The 11,346-nt window shown below is 43.1% G+C and overlaps 1 protein-coding gene across 1 annotated transcript in view; it reads left to right on the top strand.

The window, feature by feature from the left end:
• Nucleotides 1–9,397, top strand: part of LOC138966519 (eyes absent homolog 1-like) — a gene marked incomplete in the record, with an annotated part of 141,029 nt that extends 131,632 nt beyond the window's left edge. The window contains 6 exon segments of the mRNA XM_070338784.1: nt 1,748–1,806; nt 3,734–3,894; nt 5,931–6,045; nt 6,451–6,572; nt 7,298–7,398; nt 7,959–9,397. Of these exon segments, the coding sequence (XP_070194885.1) occupies nt 1,748–1,806; nt 3,734–3,894; nt 5,931–6,045; nt 6,451–6,572; nt 7,298–7,398; nt 7,959–8,039 (639 nt within the window).
• Nucleotides 9,398–11,346: the final 1,949 nt, after the last annotated feature.

Genomic DNA, 11,346 nt, shown 5'->3' with positions numbered 1-11,346 from the left:
TGTGGGGGGGGGGGGGGATTGGGGGTGGACCGGACGGTGTTAGGAAGCCGTGAAGTGACGTGAGAAACACAATGGCAGTTTGTCCCCCCGACGTTAAGATGAGGTCACCCCCCCCCCCCCCTCCACCCCCCGACGTTAAGATGAGGTCACCCCCATTCCCCCGCCCCCACCTCCTAATTCGTCCTCCTTCCTTGTTTGAAGTTTAGTGTTCTTGTCACTTAAGAAGATCATGTTGCCATTTTAGGGGGTTTCTTTTTTTTTAAACTTTTTTTTTTATTCTTCTTTTTTCTTTACGTCAATGATTTAGTCACACACACTTAATTTGTTTGATCTTTTATGAAGTCAGCAGGCGAACTTATTATCTTTGTGACACTTATTCATGACTCGGAACTCAAGACTCCGAGGTTTGTTTGTTGTTGGTTTATTCTTCTAGCTTTTATGAGTAACGAGTGTCATAATCATTTGATAGTTGCCCACCAAAATGGGTCCTGCTAGACTTGGCAGTCATATTTTGTGCAGAGTTCTGTGAGTTAACCTTGAACTTTTGGTGGCAAAACTGTGTGGGTTTTTTGGTGGTTTTTTTATGTTCAAGTTTTTCTGTTTGAAGGGCAGATTGTTAAAAAAGACATAGCCTTAAATCGTAATCCTTGTAAAATAAAGTTCAGTTCAATTCTCTCTCTCTCTCTCTCTCTCTCTCTCTCTCTCTCTCTCTCTCTCTCTCTCTCTCTCTCTCTCTCTCTCTCTCTCTCTCTCTCTCTCTCTCTCTCTCTCTCTCACACACACACATATATATTCACACACACACACTCACACATACACACACAAACACATATTCACACACACACACAGAGAGAGAATCAAGTAAAAACATCCTATATTTATGACCATAACCAAAACCGTAATATTATAGTCAGGGGTTGACATGGGGACAGGAGTAAACAAAAAGAGAACATGAAACTAGGAGAGGGTAGTGAGTCTACTTCAGGGTTGAGGGAATGAGATATTAGTTGTTGTCCGTATAACAAATTAAAAATACACAAAATATATATATTCACAAATCATTGGTTTTGACCTTAGCTCGGACTCTAGCCATGACCATAACCAAAGTCACCATACAGTCACTGGGGCTGAATTTGGGGACAGGAGAAGAGGTGACGGGACGGTAGCGGTGGTGGGGGCGGTATATGGGGGTTGTGGGTTTCGAGGGGGGGAGAGGGAGCAAGAGGGTGGTTGTTGTCCGTGTGACTGGGGTGGTGTTTGATGTTTACCGTGTCGCGCCAGGCAGGCGGGTGGAAGCCTGAGGCCCCATGCCGCTGACTTATTATGCGCTGTGTGCAAATACTGGCCCCGCCGCCCTCGCCGTCGCTCGCTCTAATGAGATTGCCAGCCCTTCTTTTAGCCACCCTTTGTCCTCCTACCGCCTCGCTCGCCGATACTCTGTTTGTTTTTTAGTCTACTACCTGCCTGGGGGATGGGGAGTGCGGGGTTAGGGGTGGGAGTAGTGTAAAGAGGAGGGGGAGAAAGACAGAGAGAGAGAGAGAGTATGTGTGTGTGTGTGTGTTTACGTATGTGTGTGTGCTCTCGCGTGTGTGTGATTGTGTGTGTGTGTGTGTGTGTGTGTGTGTGTGTGTGTGTGTGTCGCTACCCTTGGGAAATGTGGTGGTCGGAAGCCATAGAAGCAATTAACTTTATAGTTTATACATGAACATTGTGGAAGGACCACGAATAACCTTTCTTTCTTTTGCAGGAGTGCGATCAAGTTCATATAGATGACGTGTCTTCAGATGACAATGGTCAAGATTTAAGGTCAGTTGTTTTACTTTTTTCTGTCCATTGTGTTTGACTTTTGTTGTTGTTGTTGTTCTTCTTCTTCTTGTCGTTGCTGTTCTTGTTGTTGTTCTTGTTTCATGTTCTTGTCCTGATAGTTCTTGTCTTTGGTTTTCTTGTCCTTGTTTCTTGTTCTTGTCATTGCTGTTCTTGTTGTTGATGTTGTTTGATGGTCTTGTTGTCCTTGTCGTTCTCGTTCATGTTGTTCTTTTTGCTATGAATGTTGGTGGGGTTTTTTTCCCATTGAATTTGTTTATTTATATGTGTAGGGGGATTAGCTGTTAGCTTGTAGTACTTCAGGATCATATGCAACTCTTCTTTTTCATTCTTTCCCCGTTTATTTCAAAATCATATTTTTGTTTGCTTTTTGTTTTGTTTTGTTTGTTTTGTTCGCTGTTGTTTTTGGTTTGTTTGTTTCAAAATAATATACATTTTTATTATTTTTCCTCTTCAGTATGATGGCTTCAGAATTGTTAAAAAAGTTATCTTGAAGTTATGCTGGCGTGAGTCATATGTCTTTCCTCCTCTCTTTCTTGTGTTCCTTTCTTTCTTTTTCCATTTGTGTGTGTGAAAATTATGAGCTAGCTGTGAACTTATGCAGGCATGAGTTGTTGTCTTTTTTTGTCCTTGTCTTTTTTTCGACTTTTTCTCTTGGGAGTTGCAGTAGTAGGCAAGCGTAAACTGGCTGTTACGAAAAAAAAGGAAAGGGCATAGTTGATATCAGTGTAGTCGATTTATCTGTGTTTCCCCGAGGGGCACAATTAGTTTTGATAGTGAAAGGTAAAAACATTAAGAGGAAAAAAGTAAAGAAGAACTCGAATCTACGAAACACGGGGAACGGAAGCGGGAATAAACACACGGAAGATGGTTAAGGGGGGGGGGGGGGGGGGGCACGAGGGGAGAGGTGGAGGAAGAGAATCATGTTTTATTATATTAGGAATGGTGAAGCTTGATGGAGATAGACGAGAGCGAAGGGAGGGGGGGGGGGGAGAGAGAGAGAGAGAGAGAATGAGAGAGAGAGCGACAGACAGAGAGTGTGTGTGTGTGTGTGTGTGTGTGTGTGTGTGTGTGTTGATACATAGAGAGGGAGAGAAGCGGAAGAACTCCCAAGCAGCGAACTAATGGGCTCATTAGTAGCAGGGTAGAAAGTAGAAAGACAAGAAAAAGCGTCGGTGGGTGGGGGTGGAAGGGAGGTGGGATGGAGGTTATCTGAGGATTAAACAGTCTTTACTTTTTAGCTGCCTGATTTCTTTCCTGTTATCCCGCCCCCCCCCCCTCCCTATTTTATCTTCCCTCTCATTCCTGCTGCACTTATTTGAGTTTGTCGACCACCCTTTTTGCTGATTTTGTTCCGGTAGGTGGGCTGAATAATGAGATTGTTGTGGGGTTGTTTTAAAGGTTTGATAACACTGCTTCGTCTCTTTGATGTTTACCGTCCTTTTCCACTTACTGTTAAATATGGGTTGGGGGGTTGGGGTGGGGGTCAGCTTGCATGCTTCTGTGTCGTTAATCCAAACAAAACCTTGTCATAAGAGGAACATAAGGAAGGGGTCGTTGGGGAAGGAGTTGAGTTGAAAAACGGGTTGTATATTGCAGAATGAAGACAAATAAACGTTGATTGGGTGAATGGGCGGGTTGTTGAGTTGTTTTGTCTGTTTGTTGTGTTGTGTTTGGTTAGTCGGTTGGTTGTTTGCTTCCTAGCTAAATAGGTTGAGCTGGATGGAGATGGTTGGTTTCTTGGATGCTTTTATTGTTTTTGTTGGTGTTGTTGTTGCTGATGTTCTTGTTCTTGATGTTAAATATCACCCACCCACCCACCAACCCACTTCTCTCCCAGGTAGCCACATAGCTTCTTCAAAACGTCCACGTCTACATGGTATCATGCAAACTTATTTGATGTTTTCAGCAACTACAACTTCGCTACGGACGGATTTCACGCGGCAGCCAACAACGCCAACCTGTGCCTGGCCACGGGGGTGAGAGGGGGGGTGGACTGGATGAGGAAGCTGGCCTTCAGGTACCGCAGGATGAAGGAGATCTACTCCAGCTACAGGAACAACGTCGGAGGTGAGTCCAGTCATTGATGCGGCCTTTAGAGCATGCTTCCACATGGACATATACCCCAAAATCAACAGCCCATCTGCTTTTTTTGTAGCATGGATTTTTTGGGGGATTTTTTGGATTTTTTGTTTAGAATTTATTCATTTTATCTGACGCCTATTTAAGTCTGCGAAATGAAATCAGAGGGATCAATTTGTTTAAGAACAAGTGAGAACTCGCAGCTTTTGTTTTGTGAGAAAAAGAGAGGGGGACCGGGTGGGGGGGGGGGGGGGGGGGAGAGGATGAGAGCTGATTAGGATGAAATTGTCTAAAGAATGTCTGTCACCAACGACAATTAGAGAAATTTTAATGGAATTACAATAAATAAAGAAACAGGGGAGAAACAAGATACTGTTGTACTGTCATGCAGGAACACCACTATAAGCTTCTAGCTTGTTGCTGTTTCTGTGAACTTTGTATACATGTCACGATTGTAACCTTTGTTAAAATAAACTTATGTTTAAACCAAACAAGATACAAGTAGAAAGAAAGAGAGAGAGAGCTTTTAAGTTTTCAAGAATGATGTGGGGACCCACTTCAGTGGGAAGTGACTTCTTTACTATTCTGACCGAGAGATAGAGAGATATGGGAGGTGTGGGGTCGGGGGAGAGAAAGAGAGGGGGAGAGAGAGAGAGAAAGACAGAGAGAGAGAGAGGATTTTAACCTCCTGTGCTTAGTGACTGGAGCTCAGCTGTTGTGTCTCTGATTTGATCAGTTCTTCCTCTTTCCCGAATGGTAATTGAGTAATAGATTTTTTGGTTTTTGTTCATTGCTGTCCGCCTGGTCCCTTATTGTTTTTTATTGTACCATTTTCCGTTTCTTAATGGGGGGGGGGGGGGGGGGGAGGAAGGGTGGGAGTGGTGAAAATATGGGTTGGTGGAAGAAGGAAGTTAAGTTTCTTCAAGTTTTTTTTGTTGTTTCTTCATTTGTTTTCTTCTTTTTAAGTGCTTTAGAATTAGAAAAGTGAGCATATTGTTATTACTTTTTATTACATTTAGTCAAGTTTTGACTAAATGTTTTAACATAGAGGGGGAATCGAGACAAGGGTCGTGGTGTGTGTGTGTGTGTCTGTCTGTGCGTGTGTGTGTAGAGCGATTCAGAGTAAACTACTGGACCGATCTTTATGAAATGTGACATGAGAGTTCCTGGGTATGATATCCCCAGACGTTTTTTAATTTTTTGGATAAATGTCTTTGATGACGTCATATCCGGCTTTTTGTAAAAGTTGAGGCGGCACTGTCACACCCTCATTTTTCAATCAAATTGATTGAAATTTTGGCCAAGCAATCTCCGACGAAGGCCGGACTTTGGTATTGCATTTCTGCTTGGAGGCTTAAAAATTAATTGATGACTTTGGTCATTAAAAATGTGAAAATTGTAATTAAAATATTTTTTTATAAAACGATCCAAAATTACGTTCATCTTATTCTTCATCATTTTCTGATTCCCAAAACATATAAATATGTTATATTTGGATTAAAAACAAGCTCTGAAAATTAAAAATATAAAAATTATGATTAAAATTAAATTTCCGAAATCGATTTAAAAACAATTTTGTCTTATTCCTTGTCGGTTCCTGATTCCAAAAACATATAAATATGATATGTTTGGATTAAAAACACGCTCAGAAAGTTAAAACGAAGAGATGTACAGAAAAGCGTGCTATGCAGCACAGCGCAACCGCCACCGTGCTAAACAGGCTCGTCAATTTCACTGCATTCTACGGACTACGGTCATTGTGACAAAATGCAGTGCGTTCAGTTTCATTCTGTGAGTTCCACAGCTTGACTAAATGTAGTAATTTCGCCTTTCGCGAATTGTTATTATGTGTTGTTCTTGCTTTTCGCAGCAAAGTATCATGGCATGTTTCTGTCAACGACATCTTCTAGGTACACACAAAAACAAAAGCTTAAACAGAACATAGAGGCAAGGCGCTGATGTTCTGTGCAACTGAGGTTTGTTATGTCCAGAATACTAATGATGGCTGTGTGTGTTTTGCTCAGGTTTGCTAGGTCCGCAGAAGCGAGAGCAGTGGCTACAGCTACGCCAGGAGATCGAAGCTCTCACTGATGGCTGGCTGGCTTCAGCTCTCAAGTCTCTCTCCATTATCAGCCAAAGGTCAGTTATGCGTGTGCTAGTGTGTGTGTGTGTGTGTGTGTGTGTGTGTGTGTGTGTTTGGGGGATTTTTTTTGTTTAGTTGTTGTTGCTTTAGTTTTGTGTATCAAAGTTCTGTGGGTTTTTTGGTTTTTTTTTTTTTTTTGGGGGGGGGGGGGGGGATAATTTCATGTTACAAGGTTTTTTGTTTGATTTGGGATTGTTGTTTGTTTTTGTGTGGGAGGGGGAAGGAGGGGAGGTGATGCGTAGTTGTGGGTTGGCATGTTGGGAGGAGGTGTTGAAACGATATCAGAAATAATATGCATTCCTATCCTTGAAACTTTTGATTTTAGTTAGAAAATTACTCTCTTTTTACAGCGCATTATCAATGACGGTGGTAATTAACACAAGACATTACTTGATGTGCAGGAGTGACTGTGTCAACGTGCTGGTGACCACGACACAGCTGGTGCCAGCCCTGGCCAAGGTCCTGCTCTACGGCCTGGGCGGCGTCTTCAACATTGAGAACATCTACAGTGCCACCAAAATAGGTATGTCTTGGACACCTACACACAGCTACACACACACAGACAGACAGCTCCACAGACTCAGACAATGTCGTTTTTTTTTTAGAATGAAGATCATATTATGTGTTCATTTTGTCTTAGGTTTATTGGGAACACGTTCAATGCACGCAAAGCCAAAGGGGCGATTAACCTCTCTGTGTGTTTCAAGATTCATAGTATGTACTTAGTATCCTAAGGTAAACAGAACTCTTGTTTTAGTGCAGGCAGTGAGGATTCCTTTTATAGAGGTTAGAATTTCAGCCGTATTTGATGTTCGGCAGTTGTTGTTAATTTTTTTAATGTTTTTGTTTTGTTTTGTATTGATTGTTAATTGTTGTTTTTCTCAGCATCCAATGTTCTGATATGCTGACCTACTTGTGACCGCAACACGGTGGCCTAGTGGTAAGGCATCCGCCCAGTGAGCGGGAGGTCGTGGGTTCGAACCCCGGCCGGGTCATACCTAAGACTTTAAAATTGGCAATCTAGTGGCTGCTCCGCCTGGCGTCTGGCATTATGGGGTTAGTGCTAGGACTGGTTGGTCCGGTGTCAGAATAATGTGACTGGGTGAGACATGAAGCCTCTGCTGCGACTTCTGTCTTGTGTGTGGCGCACGTTAAATGTCAAAGCAGCACCGCCCTGATATCACCCTTCGTGGTGGACTGGGCGTAAAGCAAACAAACCAACAAAAAAACCTGCTTGTGTGTGTGCAGGCAAGGAGAGCTGCTTCGAGCGTGTCGTGTCACGGTTCGGACGCAAGTGTACCTATGTGGTGGTAGGGGATGGCCGCGACGAAGAGTCAGCCGCAAAGCAGGTAGTGAACATATATCGTTCCATGCGTTTTCATTCTTTCTTCCCTACCAGCCCCCACCCCTTCTTCCAACACCCCCATCCCCCCTAACCCTGGCCACTCCCATTTTGCTGTTATAGCACGTCAGTGGTGTAGGTTTATGGAACTTGTTTCAGACTAACAAGTTTGCTCTGTTCGAAATGTTGTATTTGTTAAGGAGCTGATGTTAAAACAAGAATTTATTTAGAACAATGGTTGAAAGTTAGTCAAGAATTAAAGCTCATTGTGAATGGGGGTGATGTTGCAAGAAACTTTCACTGTGTAGTGGTTTTCCTAACACGGGAAAGTATTCCCAAATATACTATTTCTGTCTGCACCTTTTGGGTCATGTTTCATTTCTGAAAGGCCTTTTTTAAATATTTGTTTTATTGTTTTTACGAGAAAATACTAACTGCAGATTAGATGAGCAAGTATATTTTTGTTCAGTCCACAGAGAACGGTTCCGAAAAGGGTCTAATGGACAGTCTTAATAGTATTTAAGGAATCCAAATGTGTGTTTAATGTGTGTCTGTGTGCCGTTGCAGATGAACTGGCCCTTCTGGCGGATATCCAACCACTCGGACCTGGCGGCCCTGCACCACGCACTGGACCTCAAATACCTATAACCTCCCGCCCACCTCAAGCTCCTCCCACCCCCCTTGCCCCTTCCCCTGCCCCTACCTGTTGTCTACCTGCAGCTCCTCACCAGGTCATCTTCAGGATACGGCGGTTCACCTGTGACGAGGACTGTCAAGCCCTTCTCCCTCTAACCTAGGCAGGAGCCTTGGAGAAAATGGCCCAAGTGATGCGTCTTTGTGTTCAGGGTCTGTGCTCTAAGCCCCCCTTACCCTACTACAACTACCAATCCCTGCACCAGAATGTCGGTCTGTTGGCTGTCTCTGTGAGACCTCATCGATGTGCTTCGTGTATACAGTCAAGATCGTCATGCTGGCTTACAAGGGGATGTGAAGTGGACAAGCACTCTGGTTACATGTCTCGACGAAAGATTCGGCCGACACGTGTCCATATTTCTTACGGAATCACATTTTGTGCGTGTGTGTGTGCGAGGAACTTTACCATGAATGTGACCCTGGACCATAAGAGCATTCAGACATCCTAAACACTTGTCCTAAGTTTCAAATCTGAAACTGGAATTTGTGAAATGTTGAGGCTTCATCAAGGGTGATGGGCAAACTGGCTAATTTCAGACTAGATGGTCTCTACAGCCAAAGGAGCAGCATAGAATAGAGCTCCTTGCATACTGAGACACAGACCGATGTGGGGTAGTGTTGAATACTGTTACGGGTGGCATAGGGTACCTGAGACAGGAGCGGACCATGCTACGTGAAAACTTTGTTACAAGTGTTTGAGGTGAAGCTGGGTCTGTAAAGTGTAGTAGACGATCTCTACTGCATCCTTTAACTTTTTCATGGCGTTCTGGTGTTCAGTTTCCGATGGGCAGGCCTTGGAGTGTGTGTTTGTGTGGCAGTGTTTCGTTGGTTCTTACGTTTCACAAATTGAGTAAGACCGCGTGTTCTTTCAATTAGACTCTCTGCAGCAACTGCGCTCGTTACAGTTTAGGTGTACCTCTGGACCACGACAAATTTGCCTCCCTTTTTTGTTGCGTCAGATTACGTCAGTCATCAAGATGACCTCGGCGAAACCTCTATTGCATACGTCATCTGTAGTCCTGCCTGAAGTGGCGGTTATAAAAGTATTTTCTGCAGACCCCACGTGACCTTTCAGAGTTCAAGGGAAAACCAATCAAGAATCAACATGTTCTAAAGTGTACTCAGTGTTAAGGGTTTTGTGTTCCGGTACAGTGGAATGTACACATTCAGTATATTTTCTCTTGTTTAGTTTTTCTGGTAGTTGTTTTGGTTGATTGGTTGTTGTTTTCTTTTGTCGCTAGTACAGGCACAATATTAATGTCTTACTATGCCGTGCATTGGGAACACATGAAATGACAGCACACAGTTGCAAACCGTGAAAAAGACACACGGCGCATTGATGTGTACGTCAAGAGTACTCCTTTCTCAGAAGGCAACTGTAGCTGTGAGCTGCGGGTTGAACAACCAGAAAACATGGAGCCAGGTTGACGCACCCTTCAGCACACAAAACCACGAGCAACACCGTGCGGAAATTGTTTCAAAATGTGTGTATGTTGTGAATGGAAAAGCAGGCTGTTCGTTGCGAGTGGACAATGAACTAAAACCCAGATGTTTTTGTTGTGGCTGTTGAAGACTCTGCTTGGTCACTGTGAACATTCTGTTTCTGCTTCATCTCTAGAAAGACCCACCCACCCTACTCACCTGACGTATTTGACTCCACTGACAAGTGCAGCGCTGACACTCAACTTCAGTGACTCTTAAACGATTGTCGCGAAGAAGCCTGGAACATGGCGCAAGTGAACAAAATTGACTGCATGCCGTGACGAGTGCCAGCAACTACACTCAGCTTTTGACTTACTCCAATGATTGCTGTGCAGAAGCAAAGAACATTGAGACAGTTACAGCACAGAATCAGAGACTTGAGTGTTGTTTTATCCGTCGAAAGACCTACTGGCACGAGCGTGACCAGTGCAGCACCAACACTCAACTTCTGACTTGAATAATTGTCGTGAGGACGCAAAGAACGTGGCGGGGAGACTTGAGTGTTGTGGTTTGGTGTGTAGACGACTGGACCCTCTGCTGGGACGGTGTGCTATCTGTTTAGCACTGTGTAATATCAGCAGCTATTGCCTTTTACATGTCTGCCATGGTTGGAACGGTGGATTACGACTCGCTTTATAACCACATCTTGTTTGACTTTTTTTTTTCCTTCGGTAAAGTGCAGATTCATGTACTATCTTCACGGTGGACATGATGTTTGTTGTATATTGTTTCCATGTCGTTGTATGACTTTTGAACATTTATAAAAGAGTCGCCACTTCGGATTTTCGGAGCCACTATCCACAAAAAAAGAGTATCACGACAATCATATTTTGATGATAAAGGGTTGGACAGGACTGGACTTTTCTTTTTGTTTCTGCTTGATATTGAACATTTCATGTTGTGTAGATGGTGTTGTTTTATTCGATTGTCATGTCCGTGATATATATGTATGTATCTTTATATGTACTTGCTGGGAGATGAGATGTCACGCGAAAGGAAATGAGAAAAGGTAGGTTAGCCTGTTTCCAGCGTAGAATGAATTTGAGGCAGAATGTTTGAATTTTCTTTACATTTGTTCACTTTGTATAGTTTGAATGAATGTTTCAGCTGTGCCCAAACCAGAATATGTTAGAACCAAAGCGTTCTCTGTTCTGCGATAGACTATTTCCGGAAATAAATCTGGTTTTTGAATAAGGGTTTTGAATGACTGTGGAACAGTTGCGTCACGTTATTGTGAGGCACGCAATAATAAGTAAGGGAAGCTACCATGGTGTCACAGCGAAGAACGATCTCCATTTTGGATGTTTTCGAAAAATAAAGCAGTGGCGTCGAGAAATTGGCATTTTAATCAGTGTCCGCTCGATATTATGCTTTTTTCTTTCAAAGACATGCAAATCGGAGCTCAATGTTGACATGTTAGTTTACTTCGTTCTTAAACGGCGCAACTCTTGTGCAGCGTTATTTCCGGAAATCGCCAATCGGAGACGGTGCCCAGAAACAGCAGTGTTGTATGCCCTTTAGGTACACATCTGACGTGGGGGGTGGTTCTAGCGATCTACAACTACAAGAAGATTTTACTCATGTACGCATATTCTTTCGGTTACTCGTTGTGGTGTGTTTGACCATTTTATTTGTTGCAAGTATTTTCACACAATGATCTACGACTGACACTTGTCATGAAGGAATCATTGTTGAGAGTGATTTTCTCGTTCCGTTGTTTTTTGTTTTGTGTTTAATCTTTTTTTTTCTTGTACAACCGCTATTTTTTCCATAATTAATG

This window comes from Littorina saxatilis, linkage group LG5, assembly GCF_037325665.1.
Source record: "Littorina saxatilis isolate snail1 linkage group LG5, US_GU_Lsax_2.0, whole genome shotgun sequence".
Taxonomy (NCBI): domain Eukaryota; kingdom Metazoa; phylum Mollusca; class Gastropoda; order Littorinimorpha; family Littorinidae; genus Littorina; species Littorina saxatilis.
The sequence above is the reverse complement of the archived record's forward strand: the minus strand, read 5'-3'. Positions and strand labels throughout refer to the sequence as shown.